General features: G+C 37.0%; 1 protein-coding gene across 9 annotated transcripts in view; it reads right to left on the reverse strand.

Annotated features, from left to right (window-relative positions):
• CENPE (centromere protein E) overlaps window positions 1–24,620 on the reverse strand; it is an 81,311-nt gene that overhangs the window by 4,092 nt on the left and 52,599 nt on the right. For 7 of the 9 annotated variants that reach the window (XM_027103405.1, XM_027103407.1, XM_027103409.1 and 4 more), the window contains 9 exons: window positions 23,565–23,762; window positions 22,694–22,897; window positions 20,384–20,602; window positions 18,129–18,314; window positions 12,248–12,360; window positions 10,711–10,808; window positions 8,608–8,791; window positions 6,683–6,969; window positions 3,410–3,952 (listed from right to left, as the gene is read on the reverse strand). In XM_027103405.1, coding sequence (XP_026959206.1) covers window positions 3,858–3,952; window positions 6,683–6,969; window positions 8,608–8,791; window positions 10,711–10,808; window positions 12,248–12,360; window positions 18,129–18,314; window positions 20,384–20,602; window positions 22,694–22,897; window positions 23,565–23,762 — 1,584 coding nt within the window. In that variant the 3' untranslated portion in view covers window positions 3,410–3,857. Of the gene's footprint in view, window positions 1–3,409; window positions 3,953–6,682; window positions 6,970–8,607; window positions 8,792–10,710; window positions 10,809–12,247; window positions 12,361–18,128; window positions 18,315–20,383; window positions 20,603–22,693; window positions 22,898–23,564; window positions 23,763–24,620 lie in introns of those variants that run through there. The other 2 variants (XM_027103404.1, XM_027103406.1) reach the window with 2 other exon arrangements.

Raw genomic sequence — 24,620 nt, forward strand, 5'->3', positions numbered from 1 at the left:
TTTGTGTATGTGCTATTTAAGTAGGGCTTGCTCAACACCCACCCAACTGACTTCCCCTGCCTTTTACTTTGTAAAGGCTGGAAAACAACTATCAAATTCCTAGCCTTCTTTGCTACTAGAGCTGGCCAATGAAACACAGGCTGCAATCTCTGAGGTCTTCCTTCTTGGATAAAAAGATGATGCCTCTCTGAAAGGCTTTTGACTTTTGCTCCTTCCCTTCTTTTCTCCTGGAATGCATCTGTGATGCATAGGGACATGGCAGCCATGTTGTGACTTGGTGTGAGGTCAGACGCATAAAGACAGCAGGGTGAGAGAAGGGACCTGGTTCCTTGAAGACAGCCTCAAGACAACAGCCCTAGACTAACTCCTCTGGATTTCCTATGTGAGAAAAATAAACTTCTTTCGATCACTTTTTTGCTCTTGGAGCTAAGTGTATTTACAATAGTCACAGTGGCTCAGAACAAAGACTGTGAAGTCAGAAGGATAAAGGTAAGTCCCACGTCTTTCCCTCACTAGCTAAGTCACTTAACTATAAATCTCAGTTTTCTCATCTTTAAAATAGTCATAGCACTTACCTCAGGGATGTTGTGAGGAAGGACTCGGCATGTAAAACCATCAGTACAATAAGTTACACTTGCACTTAATGATTATTATATATTGTTATAATGGATAGCAAACATTGCCCTTTAAAAATTAAAAAAAAAAAACCAACCCAAAAGTACATTTTGGGGCCTAGACCAATGAGTTCATAGTAGATGGTCTTTTAATATTCACTGAATATGAATGGTAGGCTCTCAGTAATAATTCTGCCAGGCTCAAGAACATGTTTCTTATGAACAGTAAATATATTTTGTCTTCTCTGGTCCTAATTTTGCTTTTCAGATCATTTTAGTATTGTCTGATCATATTACTGCTTTTTAACCTTCTTGCAAGTTTCCATTGCTGATTTTCACTACCATTCCTTCACAAACACTCATCACAATATTGAAACTCAGATCATTAGAAGTTAGCAACATTCCAACATTGATGGAGGAACAGAAGAGCCAGCTCTCTTTCCCCAACAGACACCGACTTAACAACCGTATATGGACTGAAATACTTTTGTGAGAACTTCAGAAGCCCATTAAGAAATTGCAGTACCCTGGGTGAGGGCAAAGCCGAGGACAGCCACACTGAAGCGGGTGAGAAGAGCCATTTTTTACCTGCTACTACCCCTCTCCCAGGCTAGCACAGCTTAGCCCCTGGCTCAGTTTCCCCATCATGGGGACTAGGGGGAAAGAGGAGAGTGGAAGATTCACCCAAAGTTCCAGCTTTTCGAGGGCTGCTTGAGTGACTGGTCACGCTCCCCTACTTGGAGTGCTGATGGAACTGGCATGGTTTGGCACCAGAGAGCCTGCCGTGCCATCAGAGGCTGGTGTGGCTCTGCACAGTCAGGACAACGTGCCCAGCTCGAAGCTTCATCCTTGAGAGGGAGGAAGAAGAGTAGAGTGTGTGTCTGGTGTTCCAGCTTCTTGGATGGCTGCACAAGCCACTGGTTTGTGTTTCGCCTGACTTGGGGTGCTGATGTACTTTGGCTGCCTGGGGGCCAATGAGAAAAATGGGCAGTGGGGTGGCTTCCTGCTGTAGCAACAAAGAACCTGCAGTACTGCAGACAGACACCAGGAGGAAGAGGTTATGAGCTCCTGAAGAAGGCGCTGGCAACCCTCTCAACTTGGCAAATCACACACACAAGCCCAGAGAAGTTGCAATCGCACCAAAAGGTTGATTCAGAGGACCCCAGCATCTATAAATGAGCTCACTGATGGTGCTCCCCTGTACGAAGCTAGAAGAGGTGGCTGTTTTTTCAAATGCATAAAACCCAGCAAAAAGTCAGAAGGCACACAAAGAAACATGGCCCATTCAAAGGAACAAAATAAATCTCCAGAAACCAACTCCAAAGAAATGGCAATCTAAGAATTACCTACCAAAGAATTCAAAATAATAGTTTTAAACAAGCTCAGTGATCTACAAGAGAATGCAGACAACTACATGAAATCAGGAAAATGATGCACGAGCAAAATGAAAATATTAACAAATAAATAGAAACTATAAAAAAGAACCAAACAAATTCTGGCCCTGAAGAATATAATAACCGAATTGAAAAGTTCACTAGAGGGGTTCAACAGCAGACTTGATCAAGCAGAAGAATCAACAAAGTGGAAGACAGGTCATTTGAAATTATCCAGTCAGAGAAGCAAAAAGAAAGAAAAAAGTGAAGGGAGCCTAAGGTACTTATGGGACACTAGCAAGTAGACCAGAAGAAGAGAGACGGGGACGAAGAGCTGATTTGAAGAAATCAATAATGGCCCCAAATTTCCCAAATCCAAGGAAGGAAATGGACATCCAAATTCAGAGTTAAGCAACGTTCTGCTAGACTGGAAACCTGATGATTGATTATATTTTTAATGGCCTTTAAACTAGTTTTATTATTCAGGTGAACGTACCTACTAGACGTCGTAAAGAATCAAACCTGCAGTGCTGTTATAGTGTTCTGTTTGGGTAAGGGTGAAAAGGAGAAACAGGCCCAGGGGAAATTATAGGAGGGGACACTTTCCCCTCAGCCCTAGTGAATCCCTGTGACAGTATGTTAAGATAAGGGAAAATATCCAATCCAGACTTTAGAATGATGGCTATGATGCAATTCATAATCTTTTCCTTTGAATAAATATTCTTACCAAAGAGCCAAGAATGCCTTGAAATCACTAACTCTGTTCTGAACCTTAAGCATCTTGCTGTTCTATGCGGTTTTTCAAAGTTATATGCTATAAAATGTCAAATACTCTCTAAAATGTAGTTCATAACCTCTTGTAGGGTCAGAGACCCCTCTGGGAGTATGATAAAAGCAAGTATGGACCTTAGTACCCTAGAAAAATGAATCCACACACAAAAGTTAACATTAAATTTCAGAGGTTTTACAGCCTACATGAAGAAGTCCACCTTAGAATGCCTTACGTATCTGTGGGGACCCCACGTTTAGAAAACTTTGATGGAAACTCTGGTTGCTGTTTCCCCATGTCTAAAGTGAAAGGGTAAAATAATCTATGTGGTTCTTCCACTTGGGAATAAATGTGCAATCGGGTACAAAGTCTAATAACAAACCAACCAATTTAGAGTGCTTGCATAGGGAGTGGGGTGGTTGGTAAAACACTGAAAAGTGAGGAACAGCTTTTGTAGCTTATCACAGCAAAAGGAAGATTAAAACTAGAAAATGAAGAGGTCGTATCACTTGCTATTCCTTAACAACTTAAGTGTGGAATGCATGTATGTATTTTTACAGCAAAATTCTGAAAGTCAACAAACAAGAAGAGAGCCAAACATACCCTGAGTACCCCACCGAGAAACCATCAGTTAATATTACATGGTGCCATCATTCAGAACTAAGCAAACGTTTATTGAATGTTCAAGGTACTAAAAAGGGAGTCTGTAATTTTGTTAATTAAATGATGTTTCATATTAATTTATGAATCATGCTTTGGAATTCTCTAAGTCACATGTGGATAACTTTACATTAATGAAAAAGTATACATTTTATGTATACGTGGAAAGATTGGAAATTTCCTTCAATAACTTTATTCTTTACAAAACATGTAAATAAATAAAACTATTCAACTTCTAAAGGATTGCCACATTCAAGAAGAAGGTATTGCTATTACCATTCTAAATAACGGGAATGAATCCCGTTCCTTCACCTTCCAATTCTACCGGCAAAGTGAAAACTGAACTGAAATTAAGTTGGACTGTGACATCATTGCCAGGGATAAACGCAGGCATTTCCAAACATGGAACGCTGGGCCCCCAGAAAAGTGACAGAGAGTAATCTACTGAGTCTTGCACTCGGGCACATCTTTTCCAGAGGAGGCATGCCAAGGACCTGGCTGGGGATCCACAGTCTCTGCTCCAGCAATTTGTTCTACTGAGAGGGGGGAAAAAAAAAAAAATCAACAACAAAAGTAATCTTAGTAAAAACATACACAAATCCCAAATACAACTAAAGTGAAAAGGATGTTTGGAGTAGAGATATAAGAAGAGATGTAAGAAGAAGGGAACACAGCACTTAAACATGGTTCATTATCTTGCTTGTTAAAAAACTATATTTCACTTCAGCAGAGTTGAAGTTTTTTTTTTTTAATAGAACTTTATTGGAGTATGATTGCTTCACAATAGTGTGTTAGTTTCAGAGTTGAAGAAGTTTATTCCCCATTTTATCATAAGATGAATTGTTAGAAAAACCATATTGTACATAAAACCAAGAAGTAATAAAGTCTTATTTGGAATTCATCAATTTGAGATTCAAAGTGAACCAAACACAGATTAACTCAGATTTTCTTTTGTCCTATTTTTAGGGGGAAAAAAAAAATGGTGAGCTGTACAAATACTATGTACTTTAGAGAATATTTAGCCATCTTTAAAAAGTTTTCTTTGAGCCTTTAAAAAGCACTTCAACTGCATCTGTTTATAAACAATATCTATTTTCAAATTATTATATTCATGAAGCTAAATCTAGAACAACTGGTCTTGGAAATTATCTTAGGTGTTGAGATAATATAACTTTCCTTTTATAATTAAATCTGTTTAGACTGACGTTTTCCTAGTTCAAGCTGCGACTACGCCCTTTAATCCTGAATTGGTCAGTTCTTGATTTACATAGCCCCCCAGGCTATTCTTTTATTTTACTTAAAAACTGTACCAGAGAGACCCATGTATTGATTAAAAAACGTAAGCATTTTTAGAGGTTGGATTACTTCATGTTATGCATGTGCCTTTGGCACTGTCAGATAAAAATCAATAGGTGATTATAAAACTTTATCAGTGTTTGAATAGACCCTTCTAAAATGGTGTGTGTGTGTGTGTGTGTGTGTGTGTGTGTGTATACAGCAAAAGTTCCATAGAAGTGTTAGCTACTGGAAGGTCCTCAAATGTTTGTTACATACTGTTCAATGAAGTGAATAGTTCAAAATTTTTCCCAAATTGCGTTGTTCCTTCCTATATCTCTAACAGCACTGTCAGAGCGCTGACGTGATCCAATTTTGACGTGTAGTCGACGAGAACAGACTGATTCCTTCTTTGTCACAAAGTAGAGTTCTCATAAACCCTGGTAACCTTTGCTCAGAGCTTTAAATGATCTCTGGCAGCTGCCTCTCTTAATGTACAGTTTTGTTGCTTTAGGTTTCTACAAGTGCATAAAAGGGTGTTTCTGAGAGGCAGATACACTGTCACAAAGGGCCGTGGCCATACACACGTGGGCACATGATAAATGCTATGTGGTGACAAAGACTGAGAAACGCCATATTACAGAGCTTCTCCGGACATGTTCCCCACCTCTGTGTATGGCACCTCCGCAGAGCTGGGGGCGATCCCCGACTCCACCCCAGTCCATCCGATCAGGCACCTAGCACTGCTCATTTTGCCCCCAAATCTCTCCCATCTGTCCACGTCTCTCCATCTCCATTGCACCTGCCCAGGTTCATGCTGTCACCCTTGCCCAGGCAACTGTCAAACTCTTGCTCCTATGATTTGTTGGTTACCTAACATCTGAGGTAATGTTTTCAAAATTTACAAGTCATCACGTTCCCCTGCTATTGTTTAAAGTCTTCCAACAGTTTCCTCTAGATGCCTACAGGATCAAGTTTAAATTCCTTTACACTATCTACAAAGTCCTGCATGTCTGGCTCTGAGCTCTCTCTTTGGCTTCACTGACTACATCCACAGAAGCCTGTGTTCCTTGTGCTCTGGTCACAGCATATTTCTTTCAATCCTTCCCCTGACTGTGGTTCCTCCTACCCTGACGGCGGCTGTCACTGTCCCATCTGCCTGAAATGCTTTTCCCTCCCCTCTTTGTTAAGCTAACTCACATTAACCTCCTAGATCTCAGTTCCCTTTTTCAAGGAAGACTTCTGTAATATTTAAAAAACAACAACCTATTATAAGTCTCATAGCCTTTTGCACTCTAGAATTTTACTTTTTTTGGTCACTTGATTACTGTCTATACCTGTTAGACTATAAGCTCTAAGAGGGCAGGGACCATATCTGGTTTTGCTTATTAATGTACCATTAGGGTCTAATGTGTGACACAGAGTTGAAATAAAAAAATTCTGATCGATTAAATGAATAAGTAAATGATACAAGTCTATGATCTGGCTTGTGTAAAATGAATATAATACTATTGGAAATACTGGCCCATTGAATTGGTAAGAAAATCTTTTTCAGTAAAACTGGTTTTGTTTATAAGGTAGTATCTTTATGGCCTTGGGAGAGTTGCTTGTCCATTCCAGGGGAAAGCTGAGGGTTTAAGAGGCAACCTTCACTTGGGGTTGTTTTCTTGCATTTCTAAAGAAATAATATCTTATTTTCAGATTTGATTTGCTAAGCAATGACTCACAAGTAGAATTTTTACATACCAAAGGGAAGAAAAAAAAAAAAGGCTTCACTTGGGGTAAAAAGTGACTACTGCACTTCAGAGCTGTGCTTTGGAGAAACTTTCCCCCACAGACACAGCAGTGAGGTCTGTGCACTGTGAGCCTGATCAACGCCATCCTCTCTTGTCTACACTTGCCCTGTAGGGATCACACATCAAAGAGAGGTTCCAACCGTTATCCGCCCCCCATCCCCGCCCCATTTCCAAGCAACCAGTATATTTACCTACCTGGGCAAAGGCCTAAACTTGAGTTATCAAAATAGTGAACCGGAGAAGGTACTGGCAAAGACTTTGATCGGCTATCAAAAAACCAAGACTTTGGCGACTCCTTCGGCACAGGATCTTGTAAATTCCTTTCCTTGCACTGAGATGACATATGTTGTCTCTTTTTAGAGGCTGTTCCAGTCACTTTAGGAGACTTTGGAGAATTCTCACAAGTTACTTCTTTGTGAGCCTCTCTTTTAAGGGTTCTCTCCTTCCACGTTTTGACCTCATTGTAAAGATGCTGATTATTGCTTAAATGTGAGGGGTCAGGGCGGGGCGGGTGGGGTGGAGGTGGAGAAAAAAGGAGAACATAAGACTGCAATTCCTGCAACGTACTCATGTTTAAGTTAAAAAAAAAAAAACTGCTTTAAATTGTGGTAAAATATACATAACCTATAATTTACCATTTAATCATATTTATAGTTAAGTTTCAACCTAATGCTTCCTGTTTGGACTGTTTCCACAGTTCAGAAAATGAAATGAGGTCAGTATAGTTTAAGTAATTGTAATAAACCTCCGAAATCATGGAGTTTTGAAAAGAAAGCTCAGAGCATGACATCAGGTTTTTAAACAAATCAGTGATATCGTCCAGAGGTTTATCTGTTGATAATTTGTGGCCATAATTCGGTAAGTCAGTCTGGGTAGATGATTCTAATGTACCTTTGTTATTTTAAAAGAAATAATTCACGGTACTTTTCTGGATTAGTTACAGTCTTGCTTCTCATAGGAAATGCCACCAGCATTTATCCAGTTTCTCCAGACAGAAACCTGGGCAACCATCCTAGAGGCCTTTCTCTCCTTTACGTGAGCCAAGTCTGTTGATACAACCTCATACTTACTTCTCAAATTCGTTTCCTTATTTTTATCTGCATTGGCACCATTCCAGTCCATGCCAAAATTATCTTTTGCTTGGACAACAATAAACAGATTCCTAAATTGGGGCCTCCTATACTGTGATGCTATCTGATCTCAGCAGGCCTTGGCTTAAAATCCTCCAGTGGAATGAATCCTTCCATTGCGTTTTAGGATACCACCCAAACGTCCTCCCAATGACCTTTGGGGCCTGTGTAACCTGGACCAGTTACCTCTGGCATCTCATCTTGCACTTCACTGTCTCAGTCTCTATGCCCTGGCCACAGTGGATGTCTTTCAGTTCCACCAGCTGGTCACCCTTCCTGACTCAAAGCCTGTGCACATGCTGTCCCCTCAGCCTAGAAGGCTTACCCACCTCTCCTTTCACCTGGCCTAATTTCTACTCATTTTTCACATCCAGTCTTAAAGGTCAGTCTCTTGATCACCACCCCTCCCCATACCTAGATAAGGTTTGATCCCTCTGTGTTATACCCTTTCATAATGTCCTATTTTTTGTTGTTGCTGTTTGCTTGATAGCACTCATTACAAAGGATTAGTTATTTGTGGAATTATTTGTTTAATGCCTATTTTTTTCCTCGTCTCATTGGCAGAGGTTAGCACAAGTTTCTAGTCATTGGTAAAAGCCAAATAATTAAATTTGTCAGAACTGTTTTTAAAGTAAAACTAAGCAGGCTACGATAATGAACCTAAGGGGTTCCTCCTTGAGTAAGAGCCTCATTAACTTGGGTATATGGACTTGTGGTATATTTAAGCTGCTCCCTCAGAGATCCTTCTTTACTTCCTAGTTCTTGGCTTAGTTAAAAATAGGTCAACTGACAGATAACCAACATCTGGAATGGTGCTACCATATTCTTATGCCTTTTAAAAAAGACATATTTTATGTAACTTAAAAATTACTTTCTCCGTATGTGTGAAGGATTGCCAACTGCAAAAAACTATTTATGTATGGGTCTATATCATCCTCCCCGACATGTAAGACGTAAGTATAATTTCTATATCGTGTGAGCAGATCTTACCTTAACAGCTCATTCTTTTGCTTTATTAGCTGTTCATTTTGCTGCTTTAACTTGGAAACTTCCTTTTCCAGCCGTATATACTCACTCTTCAGGATAAGAGCTTTCGTGCTTTGTACAATGCCACTGCCACCCCCACAGGTGAAGGGTTTATTTGAAGGCTGAGGATCAGCATGTTCTGATACCACTGTGGGAGGCAAAAATACAGACAGGTGATAATTTTAGTAGTTCCAAATAAAGAAAACATTATGAAAGGTAGTAAGTCACTATAAAAACCAATACACCACCATCTCCCTGGAAGTCATCCTTGCCCACCTCCTTCTCCCTTAACCTCACACGGCTATTTGGTCATCAGTTCTAAACAGCTCTCGAATCCTCCTGCTTCTCTCCACCCACCAATTCCACTCTCATACTCCTGCTGAGATCGTTCACCATCACTGTAGTAGTGGCAATCCTCCCCAGAGCTATCCTCCACTGATCTATCTTCTAGAGCAGTAGAATCACCTGGCGGGTTTCTTCCTACAGTGTGTGTGGGGTCCACCCCTGTCATTCAGTGCATCACAAGTATTCAACACATAGCTGTTCACAAGATAAACCTTAGAATGATATTAGAGCATATATTATTAAGTATTCTACACTGTGTGTGTAAAAGTAACGTAAGGAACTGTTCTGTAAATTTTAGATAAAACCGCATACAAGTGTGAGGTGCTTATGAAATAGAATAATCCACTGGGTCATTGACGATTTATAAAAGGGGGGGAAGGTGTGTGTGGGGAAGATACTCAATGGCCACTTCCTTTTGAATTTTTCTGAATTCAGGGACAATATGTACCTGAAAGTCACTTACAAATCAAGAGTAATTATCCTGACACTTCTGTAACAACGAGGAATCCTCAGTTCTATTTTTATCCCTTGAAGTTTTCCAGATAGGAGCTATGATCATCTTTAACACTATCTCTAATTCTTTTTTGTAAATGAGTGGACAATAATACACACAAATATCATCTTACACTTGCTTGACCTTTAGAATTTTCAGTGTGCTTTGCACACACAACTTTTAGTTTGATCCTTATTATATACATTGCCTTCAGCATTTCACACAGCCCTTAAGTGAGAGCAATCAGTTCAGAGGCCTGTCCCTGACTGCTAGTTCAATGCTTGTCTTACTATACAAAGCTGCCCCAAGTACTGTTCAGCATTTTCTCTTTTCAAATGAAATATAAGAGATAGAAATACAGAAGAAGGTATAATTTGAGAGATATATATGCAGAAATTTGATCATTAAACTTGAAGACTGTTCCTAAGATAAATTTCAAAAAGTTTGCAAGTATGCATCAACTATATTTTCAGTATCAAGAACAAATAGGATAATATTTAGTTATTTTTACTGTGAACTGATAATATTTTTACTGTGCACATGGTTACAATCTATTAAGACATGTGCTTGTCTTTTTATTTGGAAGTGTACTTCTACCCTGACAGTTAAGTCATTCTTTTACAGTGCTGAAGATATCTTCACCAATAGGTAAAGATCTGATTATGCAAAAGTAAAATTTGTATTTTCTAAAAATCTATAATGGACAGACAGTTAAGATTACAGTAAACTAAGGAGATGTCACAGGATAAATATGAGCCCAATGAATTCATTTTAAAAAGAGTTTTTTCTTGGGGCTTCCTTGGTGGCACAGTGGTTAAGAATCCGCCTGCCAATGCAGGGGACACGGGTTCGAGACCTCGTCTGGGAAGATCCCACATGCTGCGGAGCAACAAAGCCTGTGCACCACAACTACTGAGCCTGCGCTCTAGAGCCTGTGAGTCACAGCTACTGAGCCCACGTGCCACAACTACTGAAGCCCGTGCGCCTAGAGCCTGTGCTCCACGGCAAGAGAAACCACTGCAATGAGTAGCCTGCGCACTGCAACCAGAGAAAAACCTGCATGCAGCAACAAAGACCCAACGCAGCCAAAAAAATAAAAAGTTCTTTCTAAATCAGTGATTAACTTAGCTTTATTTTTGACTATCATACCTGTAATAGCAGTCTTCAAAATATGTAAGTGTATTGAAGTAAAATGGAAAGATCGGGAAATATCAGCATTTTCTACTTACTTGAGGTATCTTGGGCCTGTTGATTTCTTCTAAGATTTTCTCTCAATAGCCTTATAACTTCTTTTTGATATTCCACGGTGGCTTTTGTCGAAGCGATTCTATTAAGAACAATAGAAATATGTAAAAGCCCAGAAACTAATTTTTAATGAAGGAATAAACACAACTGCTGTCAAGAATTTTCTAATAAGACACATCACATAAACACAATGTCCTGGTAGCAGTGGATGAGCCCTCATGATACCCTCCTGGTATCATGCACCTCACAGCTATAACACCACCAAATTGGAAGTATTCTGTTTGGTTGCAGCAGCAATTTTTTTTTAACATTGAGAAATCAATTCTTTTAAAATTTCTGGAAGCCCAATAGCTATTAACCGGATATTGTGTAAAATTATATCTGGGGGCACCATAAAATAAATAATTGGTCTGTTACCATGAGGTCCTAGAAATACCTTGAAGGTACAACAATTACCAGAGCATGAAAGCAAAAAGCAGCTTCCTTTCTACATTGTCAGGAAAGCAAACCCTGGCTGCAGCTCTGGTCTAAGGTGATACAGTCAAAGGTCAAATTCTACTCATTGTTCCCTGGTAGAGACATTTTGTGAACTGTTTGCTTAAGGATTAATCAGCAATGATAAATCAGCAATGATACTCTGCTTTTCTTAGAGGCTGACAGTATCTGCTGATTCGATTCTATAAGTAGAATTGCTTTTTATAATGAAGATCTTAATAGACCTAAGTTTCACTTCTTATCACCAGAAGTCTGGTTAGAACGAATGAAGATTCAGAGTGCTACATTTTAGGCAAAATTAGATATCATCATTAAATATTTATTAAAGATTTATAGGAAGAATTAAAAGTGTTAGGAGCCAGAAGGGATCTTAAGAAATCCTTTAATATAAACCTATCCTTTTATTGATTACGAATGTGAGGCCCAGAGAGATTAAACAGCTTGTGTAAGGTGATATATTCATTAGAGGCAACACATTTCTAATTTAGTTTCCCTGGCACTGGCTAATGTTCTTTTCATTATGCTATACCACAAAGAACTTGAGGCACGTTATTACATATATAGTACTATATATAAATAAATCAATAAAAAGAGGCTATGCTCTTGGGCATTAGGTATTATAATTTAAAAGGAAATACAACTTTTTCATAAAAATACAATGGGAAGAACAAATAAAATTAAGAGAACCAACAGAGACCTTAGTCAAACTGCTAAATACACCACAGGTTCTTAACATTTACTTTCAAGCATAAAAAGGATATTTTAAAGCTATTTAAATATGATTGAGCAAGAAGCATCCAAAGACATAGTGTGTTAGTAATCAGAATTGTGCTTATTTTAAAAACTTCGCATATGTAATGAGAATTTAATAGATTTAAAATCTGTGAATGTTTGTATTTATTTTTTTAAAAAGCAATAACAATATTTTCACATATTTAAAAAAGTTAACTAATGCAAAGAAAGCTATATAGTTTTGAAAGGAAATTTAAGCTTTTAAAGTCATGTTCAATTAAGGCAAAGACATACTCCTTTTCAAAATCCTTGGCGTTTTTCATCTTCTCTAGGTTTATTTTCACCAGCTTCGTTTTGAGCTCCTCAATTTCTTCTTTATAGGGCTTAGCTCCTAAAGCCACTTTGTCCTAAATTTTTTAGAGAAAAGAAAAATAAAATAATTTTAGAGCAGTTCTGAAGAGTTGTTAACCGCCTTGATCTGGTAGAGACATTTTTAAAACAGCAATCTTCAAATATATAAAAAGCAGGGAAGGCACAAATGAACACTGAAATGAATAACAAATAGATATATGATGTGAAGTATAATCTGAAGCTCTTGGAAGCTAATACATACTTAGAGAACATATGACTTTTGTTTCTTAGAACAATTTTTTTTCCCAATTTAAAAACAATCTACCTAAACAAATGAAACAAAGGTTGAAAACAATGAAATGGGCAGACGAAGGTTAATCAGGAAAATGAAAGAAAACGATGTCAGAACAGCAATATAAATATCAAACTGGAACTGAATTTAAGGCACAAAGTATTATGTAGCATAGTTGAGGAGATTTTGTAGTCAAAGATGGTTCAATCCAGTGATATATCTACTTTCTACTCAGAGGAAAAAAATTCCATATATAAATCTTTTTCTTTAATGAATAGATTTCATTTTCAAAGTAATTTTAGGCTTATGGAAAAATTGAGCAGAGAGTACACAGAGTTCCCATAAACTGTGCCCTCCCCCTGCCCCAACTCTCCTGTTATAAAACATATTAATGTGGTATAGTTGTTACAAATGATGAGCCAATATTGATACATTAGTATTAACTAAAGTTCATAGTTTACATCAGGGTTTATTGTTTGTATTGTATATTCTATGGGTTTTAACACTTGTACAATGACATGTGTTCATCATTGCTCTATCATACAGAATAGTTTCACTGCCCTAAAAACCCCCTGCACTCCACCTATCCATCCTTCCCTCCCTCCCCTTAAACTGTTGGCAATGCCTGAACTTTTTACTGTTTCCCTAGTTTTGCCTTTTCCAGAATGTCATATGGCTGGAATCATCCAGTATGTAGCCTGTTCGGATTGGTTTATTTTAATGAACAATATGCATTTAAAATTCCTCCACGTCTTTCTGTGGCTTGAGAGCTCACTTCTTATTACTGCTGAATAAATTGCTCTTTTTATTGCTGTACCACAGCCACACAGTGGAATACTATTAGATATTGAATACAAAAATAAACCCATCTAAATTAGGAACCCAGAGAGCTCTCTATTCCTCTAGGCTTTCCCACTCCAACCCCCATCAAAACATCTGTACACACACAATGACTAGCAAAGACTAAAAAGATGCAAAGCTTCTAAAAATGACAGATGCTCAGCTTAAGGAGGTTGATGACTGGGTCAGATGAAGCCACTGTTTGCTCAGTCAGAGCGCCAGTTTAATACCCAGGCCTTCTGGACCAGACACTGATATCAGGGACTCCCTGGACGTGTGTCTGGCTGAAGTGGTGTCAGTTTCCCAAGAAACTGCCAAACTTTCCTCCGAAGTAGTTGTACTATTTGCATCCTGCCATGATGACTGAGTGTTCCTGTTGCTCTACATCCCCACCAGCAATAAGTGTTGTCAGTGTTCTGAATTTTGGGTGTTACGGTATTTTGAGATACCAAAGGTATGTAGTGTTATTCTTGTCATTTTGATTTTCAATTCTGTAATAACATGATGTTGAGCATCTTTTCTTATGTTTATTTGCCATATGTCTGTCTTCTTTGGTGGGGTGTCTATTCAGATTTGTGGCCTGTTTTTTGTTTGTTTGTTTTTGTTTTGTTTTGTTTTTTGCGGTACGCGGGCCTCTCACTGTTGTGGCCTCTCCCGTTGCGGAGCACAGGCTCTGGACACGCAGGCCCAGCGGCCATGGCTCACGGGCCCAGCTGCTCCACGGCATGTGGGATCTTCCCGGACCGGGGCACGAACCCGTGTCCCCTGCATCAGCAGGCGGACTCTCAACCACTGGGTCACCAGGGAAGCCCTGTGGCCTGTTTTTTAATCGGGTTGTTTGTTCTCTTATATTTAGTTTTAAGAGTTCTTTGTATATTCTGGATAACAGTCCTTTATCAGATATGTTTTGCAAACATTTTTCTCCCAATCCATGGTTTGACTTTCACAGGGCAAATGTTTTTAATTTAAATGAAGTCCAACTTATCAATTTTTTCTTTCACGGATCGTGTTCTTGGTGTTGTGTTTAAAAAAGTCATCGCCAAACCCAAGGTCTGCTAGTTTTTCTCCTATGTCATCTTCTAGGAGTTTCCTAGTTCTGTGTTTTATATTTACGTTTATGATCAATTGAGTTAATTTTTGTGAAAGGTGTAAGGTCTGTGTCAAGCCTTGTTTTTTCGCTTGTGAATGTGCAATTGGTCCAGCACCATTAGTTGATAAGATTATCCTTTTCCACTGAACCACTGAATTGCCTTTGCTCTTTTGTCAAAGATCAGTTGACTATATTTGTGTGGGTCTATTTCTGTGCCCTCTATTCTATTCCATTGATCTATTTGTCTATATACTGTTTTAAAAATTCAAAGAACTCCAAAAACAATTATCCATTTATGATATCAAAATTTTTAAAATATATTCTATAAGTGCAGAAGTTATAGTAACTTTTTACCACAATATAATGAAATAAACTAGTCATATATAACATTGTTTAAAATAATTCTTACGTAAAAAAAAATCAAAATTGGAAATACTGCCTTAAAATGAAAGACAATAAGAATTCCATATTTCAAACGTTTGGCATGTGATGAAAGCTGAACTCAAGACATACCGATCACCTTAAATAGTTTTTCTAATAAACTGAAAGTACAATTTTTAGTTAACATGATCTATTTATCATCTATATTTTAGATGGATTCTGTTAAGAAACTTTCCTTGTTCTACCAGAAAAAGAATTCCTTTGTGTATGAATTAAATTACATCAAATTTAGAAATTAATTTGGGAAAAACTGATGGATGTACAGTATTTAGGTTCCAAAACAGGAAATGGCAAGTTTCAAATCTTAAACCACATTTTCTCCTACATTACTCTTTGAAGTTCTGTTGTTCCTTTCATATATGTTTTCCTCATCTTTTGTTTAGTCTTCAAATACTTTATTTTAGATTCTGTGGCCATTATAAGATTTTTTTCCTATTGTGTAGGATGTCCATAAAGTTCTAGTGCAGTTTAAATTTTTAACAAATTCACTGCTATTTGACATACAATTTGTAAAGATACAACAGAGGAAAAATATAAAGACTTAAATGAAATTGTTAATGATTCATTTGTTCAAACTACTTTCTTCCATATTCCATTAATAAACCCTACATTACACTGGATAGGTATTTTCAAATAGTGGTAAATAGTTTTTTATTTTTTTATTATGCCAACTCTTGAGTTACATGCAAAAGACTGTATTTTATAGAATATTTATATAATACACAGAAACAAATTTTTCAAAAATTTAAACTGTACGAAGATTTTTATGGATACCCTGTATTTTGCTTTCTTTCCCCAAGGGTGCTGTACAAGACACCCCAGACTCCGCTATATTATCTAAATGGTTACTTCTGGTATGCAGGAAAGATACTTGTCTCTCCATAATATAGGTTCAATCTATACTGAATGTGAAGTTTGCTGCTCACTCCCTCTTTCTTTATGCCCTTTCTTCACTTATATGAGGAAATTAGAACCACTCTCTCTTGCACCCCACCTGCCCCTCTTTCTCTTTTACTCACGCCTGCTCCATCTCAGTATCTTTTAGTTACTCCGCACCTCTTCTCCATATGTTCATGCTCCCATCTAGTCTCATGACTTTTATATGCTGACAATTCCCCAAACTTACACCTCAAATTTAGATCTCTCTCTCTCTCTCTCTCAGACTCACATATCCAACTGCCTAAGACATATCTCAGCTTGGGCGTCCCCAATAGGCATTTCAAATTCAACGTGCTCCAAAGTGAACTCTGAGTCTGCTCCCATGTTCTCAAACTTGCTCTTCTGGCAGTCTTTTCTATCTCCATAAATGGCAAGTCCTTTTTCCAGTTGCTCAGGCCAAAAACTAGGGAAATCATCTCTGACTCCAAGAAATATGAGAGGAAGAGATGTGTGCCACTTCTGGGCTAGAGCCTTTGAGAGTAGAGATTTTAAGATATTTTAGCTTCTCCATCTTGTCCCTTTCCTGTGAGCCCAAGCATGGACAGCTTAAAACCTGGCTTTAATCACTAAGATGAAAACAGCACCCAAGGGTGTGGCAGAGAAACAAGATGGGAGAAATGTGGGCCTCTGATCGATCATGTGGAATGAAGCCATCCCCCAAACTGGAATTCAGGCTTTTATATGAGTTAGAGAAATAACCTTCCATCTTATTTGAGCCATTGCATTTTTGGTTCCCTTTGCTGTAGCAGCTAGCATGTCACACTAACGCACCCTTCTGTATTCTATCTTCAGAGGGCAACTTTTAAAAAATTAAGTAAGACCATAATATCCTTTAGCCAAAATCCTCTGATGATTTCCCATCTCACCCAGAATAAAAACCAAAGTAGTCTGCAAGACCCTTTATGGGTTGATTCTCTGCTACTTCTCACCTTATTTCCCACCTCTATTCTCTTGCTCACTCTGCTCAGGAGACAATGGCTTTCTTGTGGTTTCTTAAACATGTCTAGACTGTTTCTGTGTTGAAGCCTTTGTGTTTGCTATTTCCTTTGCCTAGAAGGCCCTTTCCCTACTACATCACTCACCCCATCACTTCATGTCACCTTAAAGGTGTGGCTCTCCTCAATGCCCTTTTATAAAGTCACATCTCTTTCCCTTATACCCCAACTCTCACTCAGTATCCATGTACCCTTGTCTGGCTTAATTTTTTTCCATTGCACTTTTCACTATTTGACACACATATATATACTTCATTATTTTCTGTCTTCCTGAACAAGAACATAAACTCCTTGAAGGGAGAAACTTCTATTTTTTTTTCCCATTGCTGTATACATGGCATCTAGAACAATGACCAACACACAGCAGGTAACCAAAAATATTTGTTGAAAGAATAAAAATGTGGTCATTTAATTATTTGAAATATTAAAAAACTACTATCAAAAATTCTAAAGCCTCACAGTTGATTTTCTTGGTTTTTAGCTATACCAACAATTGTTGAAAAACAAAACTGAGATTATTTTCTCTTGCCTCTTTGTTTCATGTCTCACTGAATGAATCAGAATTTTTAGAACAATGTTAAATAATGGAAAGAACAGACATCCTTGACTTATTCCTAATTTTAACTGCAATGAAGAGACACTGGAGCAGGAATAGCACAAATACTTATTAGGGCTGGACTCAAGTAGCACAAGTGTGAGAAGTGGCTGGGCTAAAAAAAAGGGAGTGGTAAGGATATGATGAATGAGGGTGCAAACTGTGTAAGGGCATTCATGGTCAAAAAGATTTATATTACTGCTCTTTATAAAGAAAATAGGTCAGAGTCAGCCGAAAGGCTGGGACTCAATAACAAGGGATTAAGCAGAAGAAAAGAGAATTTTAAAATGCACTTATCTAATAAAGAATGTTAAATATTTAGATAGGAAGCCTTTTTTTGAAAAATAAAAAAATAGACATTTTAAACTATAAAGAATAATATTTATATCTCTTAAAAATAATTTTTCTAGGAAGATATAAATCATTATCTTGAATGAAAATATACTCCTGCATTTCATTTCTAAGTTGTCACTTGCTTCTTAAGAGTTTGAGTACTGAACTTCAGATATTCATAGATAATAGGAAGTTGAAGTAAAAACTGAGTCCTAGATTATCTGCCAAATTCAACAGTACAAGAAAAAAAAAAAAACCAAACAAACCCTTTTACTTATAAAATAAGTTTGTTAAATTACCTGAAGTATTTGGATCATTTCTTTTGTTTTTTCAAGGCAATCATTTGATTCATTAACTTGCCCTTGAAGTTTTGCTATTATGTCATTAGTCATCTCAAGTTCTTTCTGCATCTTTATAATCTTGCCTTCCTCATGCATAGCGCTTTCTTTAGCTTCATGGAGTGACGTTTCCAGCTCTTGAGTTTTCTATTAGAAAAAGTACACATGCTTAAGGTCTGCCATATAGACAGAGTCATAGTATATAAGTTTAAGACAAAAATAATCATATATAGAAATTAATTTTCACAGATTTCACTAACAAAGGATAGAAAAGAAGAGAAGCCAATGTCACTCAATTTACACATGTATTTCTTTTTATGTGTAAGCTGATGTCTTTCGGATTAAAAAATGCCCACATTTTACATTATAAGGTTTAGCATTTATTTACTAGTTAGCATGGTGCCAAGCATATTAAATAGGTACTTACATTTTAAATTACCACTTAGATAAAGTACATTTGATAATTAGCTCTTTAAAGTAATACATGTCTTTTCCTTTATTTTTATTACCTACTTTTTAACTTGAAAAATACAAGCATATGGAAAAATTCAGAGGCATTTGATGAAGAGTAAGTTTCCCCACCTCAGAACCCTAGCTGACCCTGAATGAAGTAATGACTAAACTCTTTCAGGTGTATCCTTCCAGAAGTTTCCTATGTGTATCTAAGCGTAAGTGAATATTCAGTTCATAAGAACAGTCATACATACAGTAGGAAATAAATATATAGTTACTAAATATATAGTTCTGCATTAAAAAAAATCTAATAATATATTTTTCAGATCTTTCCATTATCGATACACATAGATCTCTCATATTTGTTTTCATGGATACATCCATCCATCCATTAGTGGAGATCATCCACTAATGAACACTTAGGGTATTTCCAGTTTTTTCCAAGTACAAAAATACTGGAATTTAAATACCTGAATTTGTTCATATTTATAAGATTATTCACATACATATATATGCAGGTTTTCCTGGAAAATGTGTTTTTTGACCTACTCAGAATTTATTTTTGTTTCGTGAGTGGGGTAGAAATCCAGACTTTTTTTGCAGATAGCTAGGTGGTTGCTCTGAATCAAACATTAAGTAAATCGTCTTTTCCCCACTGAGCTGACTGTTACCATTATCATACACTAAATTCTCATACTTATCTGAGTATGCTGCTGAACTCTGTTCTGTTCCAATGCTCTGTTTACCTATTTCTGCATCATTACCAAACTACTCTAGTCATCTATTCCTGTATCATTACCAAACTACTCTAATTTGGCATAATTACCAAACTAGTGGCATATTATTTCTTATCCGATAGGGCACTTCCTGGGTCACTAAAGACGTAATCTCCCTCTGCTTCGTTATCTTATTGCTTTGGTAGATGGGTTTCAAATTTCTGCTATTTTATCTCTGCCAGCTGACTGAGGTAGTGTAGTGCAGCAAATCAATCACTTGTATACTAGTGACCTTCTAGTTTCCACTGGTAGTGATTAAACTAGTGGTTGATGTTTTATTATAAGTATTTACTTTGGTAAAAATGATTATAAGTTATATAAGTGTATAACTTATATACACCCTTGGGTGCCCTACTAAGTCATTTTGTGTGCTAACAAAATAAAATAGCATGTTCGCTTTACAGAGTCCCACGTAAGGGTAGTTAATAAGGTAACTGAATTATTCAAATAATATACTGATGCTTGGATACAGGTTAATCTGCTTAAGAAATCTGTTATATTTTTGGCCTCTTCCATTTTGATCTTGATTATAACATTAACCAGTATGAAAGACACTGATGATAATTAGAGAAAAACTAAATTGCTCTTTCCCCCTAAACTAGTTCTGTATACAGACACAGATTATATTTTAATAGAAAGTCACATGATTTAGGAAAATTACACTGTATGGTAATAATACTTTAAGTGTCCGTATCTAGCAATCAAATTAAGCTATGAGTTACTTATGTTTTATAATCCAAAGGGAAGTTCTTATATAATGTCTAGCTTCATAATTAGTTGAGTGATAGCCACGATAGAACTATATTTAAAAAACAAGCCCATCACACAGGCACAAAGATGGTCCATGTTCCTTAACACATTCAATACTATAATTTTGCTCTGAAATGTTATATAAGACATGTTATATATAAATGTTATATAAGATGTTAAATGCATTTTTAAGTCTTTGATGAAGCTGCAAATTGAAAAACATAAGAAAGTACATACCTCTGTGGCTTGTTGTGTAGTTCTTGATGTAACATGAAGATTTTTATTGTCTTGTGTAGTAGGATTAACAAGGGGACCAGAGGTCAGGGAGATCTTCAAAGTTTGGTAGTTTTTAAACAGTTTTTCATTGTTCTCCTTCATTGATTTCAGATCATGTTCCCATTCTTTGGCTATGGTGGCATTTCTTTCTTCGAATTCTGTTGATTCATTCATTATAGCCTATTGGATAGTAAAAACACCATTATAGCTCTAAGATGAATTACATTAAAAAAAAATCCACTACGAAAATAATAGATTTCTAGGACAAGGCATAAGCCAAAATTATTCAGAATATTCCAGAACAGCACTTTAAAAGAATGTGAACATTCTTTGTGGTTTGCGTCAGTTCCTGAAATTTCAAACGATGTTGGATGTTGGTGATGAGAATAAAAGAATAAAGGCTGGAGAGCATTCATGTTGATTTGCAAGATGATAATCTTACCTTATTAGATCAGTACTAATGTATGAAGAAGAATCCGAAGAATTGTGCAGGTTAAAGTTATTATGTATGTTATGACACATATCATGTCATATATAAACATTAACTGACATCTAACAGCAGAGCATAACCAATAAACTTAACAACAAGCTATTTTCATTCCAAACCTCAGTGGTTCCAGGGAAAATCATTCACTGACTTTTGGTAATTAATCTGAAAACCTTGTATTTCTGTGCAGGGAATAATGATCAACCAATGTCTTCTTTTACATCAAAGCCTAACTAACTCTGAAATTATTCATATCATCTTTTTACTTCCTAATTCCTAAGGGATGTACTTTTTTGCTCTCATCGTGGATGCCTTATTGGTCTTACCTATAAATTTCTTTGTGGTTTTATGGCAATTCTGTCAGACTTGGATCCTAAATTAGCTGTGTTCTTGCTGGCATCCTGGACACTCCATGGCCCTAGACTATGGACCTCCCACCATACAGAATTACCAGTTCCTTCTTTCAGGGTGCTGGAAGAAGCCACATATCCATGCTGATCCATGCTGATCCCCACAGCAGGAATCCCTATTTTCTTTTCTTTTCCTTTTTATTGAAGTATAATTGATTTACAAAGTTGTGTTAGTTTCAGGTGTACAGCAAAGTGATTCAGTTATACATACATATGTATCTTTTTTTTCATATTCTTTTCCCTTATAGGTTATTACAAAATATTGAGTATAGTTCCCTGTGCTAAACAGTAGGACCTTGTTGAAGGAATCCCTACTTTCTAATCACAACTGGGCCTTCGACATTACAGAACATGGAATTATATGGAAATCATCTTATCCAAATATCAGTTATGGTTTTCTCCATTGACTGTGGACTTTTTTTTTTTTTTAAAACAGCTCATTTACTATTTTGCTTAGAGTATTCAGCAAATGGATGAACAATCCAGCCACAGGAAAACATTTTTTTTAAATATTATCTATATTTCAATGTGATTTTAGTTTCCAGATGAAGTTAAAGTCTTTGTCTGGAAATAGCTACCCAAATGTAGGAATATAAAACTAATATTAAAAGCTGTAATACTAATCCAGGTCCGTTTGTTCCAATTACATATAATAACAAGCAACTTTCTGATTACTGCATATTTTACTAGGTATAGGAGATAGGGATTACTTCAGAAAGTAGAATGAATATTCTGAGCAGTGGAAAGTAAAACAAATCTATAAACTGGTCGTAAGCCATGTTGGTTCTTATGAATCTGTCCACTAGGACTGATCACCTTGGGAACAATGATTACAAACCACATTTTTGAACATCAAAGTTGAAGGATCAGGGCATGTGACAGTGACACCACTGAGACAAAAAGCATGTGAGGCCTTATTAATAAAGCAGCTGGCTAGGCTTGTCCAGGGCTTTCCTACAGTTGCTGCCTGTAGCCCTGAAACAGGCTCATGTCTCACCTTGTCTGAGCCTACTTGGGGAAAAGGCTCAATTCCTACAGAAGCAGTGAGAAGTGAGAAAAGAAAGAGGAGAATTGCAAGAGGATTCCGGATTCCACAGATTCCAAATCTGTGTGTAACAAACTGATTACTACACACCAAGATTTTGTTATCTTCTTTACAAGTATAAATATATATTTAATTATCCTAAGGAAGCATAATACATTAGAGGCAGAAGATGTTTTACATAGTCAAATTTTTTTCACAAAGCCTATAAAAATAAATTTTAAGAAAATACTTAAAATTAAGTTGCTTTAAGTCTTTTTACAAATGAGGTATAAAAATTAAAGCAGACAACAACAAAAAGAATGAGGTAGCACAAGAAAATTACTACTTACAATTATTTTGTTATTATAGAAGTTATTCACTTGAAAAATACTATCAGTTTCTTTCTGGATGCCATTTTTAAGCTTTTCTATATCAAAATGAGCATTCAACCACTCTTCCAAAAACCGGGTCATTTCTTTTCTATTACTTAGTACTTGCTGAAATTCAGTCTCTATGCTATGGCAATCACTTTCTGAAAAATCCTTGAGAATTTCCTGAGAAAAATAAGCATTGGATCACATGAACATTAGAAAAGTGTTAATCTAAATATCATAAAAAGGGGAAAACACCTTATTGAACTCTTATTCTTAATATTTTGAAGTACTGTAAATATAATTCTAATTTAAAACTTTAGTTATTTGATAATAAAATTTTGGTGTATAGCCTATAATGGAGGCACGTCTACAAATCTGCATGTTAGAATTAAAATCCCTCAAAAGTATAAAACTGTGACTAATAATCACAAAATATGAATTGTTTCTGGATGTAGTTTTCTGTGCATAAAACAGGCTGCACATGGTTTTGGGAATTGAATGCCAGCCTCCTACTGCTGAGAGAGAGCAGGACACTTCATGCAGAGTTGTAAAAAAAATGTTTCTGACTCCCAGTCACAGACCTAGGAAGTTTTAGAAGGCATTCGGAAACTTATCCTGGGGTTCCATGAATTCCCACTTGATGATATTACATCTATTTTCTGTATCTTTGGGGTTCTGAAAGGAGGCTAGACTATTACTTGGCACTCTTTACAACTGGCCAGCTGTCATTCTGCAACTGATTTTTAATTTTTGGTAAATAAAAATGACTCTAAACATATGAAAAGGTACTTTTCTACTTGATAAAAAGGCTTGGAATCTAATTACACCCATTTTAAACAAATTGTACCTCAATATGCAGATCCATACTCTGGCTCAATTTGAGGTCCCTTGATTCTCTGGGCGGTACATCATAATCTTGTTGAAGGTGCTGTATTTTAATTAGCAGTTCATTTTGCTTTTCCACTTCATCAATAAAAGCCATTTCAAGTTTATTGATGGATTCATGTTGTTCTTCCTTTATCTTTGTAACATGGCTTAACACATACTTGCAGAAAAACATTAAACAAATTGAGAAATGAAACTTGTACCACATTTAGATGAAGTTTTAAACCCCTGAGACTATGAGGCAGGATGGCATCTCTTATTATCTATATCCTCTGGTAAGTGAGGGAGAAGGAAAGAGCCTCTCTCTATCCCCAATTTTCTCTTCTCAGCAACTTGGGAGAATAACTTCCAGGCCTCCATCTAGTTCCATATTTCTGACTTGCCCCTGGATATACCTCATGGATGTCCTATAGTTACCTCAAATTCAATAGATTTAAAATGAAAAAAATAAATAAATAAATAAAATGCACATGATTCCTTTCCCTAGAAACCCACCTTTGCCTATTTACCCCCCTTTTGGTTAATTATGTCATCAATCACCCAGTTTCCAGCTAGATACCTGAGATTCATTTTCAACATCTTCTGCCTACCTTGATTGGGTAACCAAAATGGGTATGACATGTCCCAAGATTTACTTGTCAAGCATATTTAGATGTTTGGCTTTAAGGTGACAATAATTTTTTTTTTTTTTTTTTTTTTTTCGGTACGCGGGCCTCTCCCGTTGCGGAGCACAGGCTCCAGACGCTGAGGCTCAGCGGCCGTGGCTCACGGGCCCAGCTGCTCCGTGTCATGTGGGATCCTCCCGGACCGGGGCACGAACCCGTGTCCTCTGCATCGGCAGGCGGACTCTCAACCACTGCGCCACCAGGGAAGCCCAAGGTGACAATAATTTGAATGCCATATGCTTCACGGATCTCCTCAATAAGTTCTGGATATCTGATTGCCAGGGTTTGTGGAAGAATATCAGGGCGTAAGGGGCAATTTACCTAGGAAGGGCAGATACCAGCTCCCTACTTCC

The sequence above is a fragment of the Aethalodelphis obliquidens genome, unplaced genomic scaffold (assembly GCF_003676395.1).
Source record: "Aethalodelphis obliquidens isolate GAN/ISIS:26980383/991018 unplaced genomic scaffold, ASM367639v1 scaffold6, whole genome shotgun sequence".
Lineage (NCBI taxonomy): Eukaryota > Metazoa > Chordata > Mammalia > Artiodactyla > Delphinidae > Aethalodelphis > Aethalodelphis obliquidens.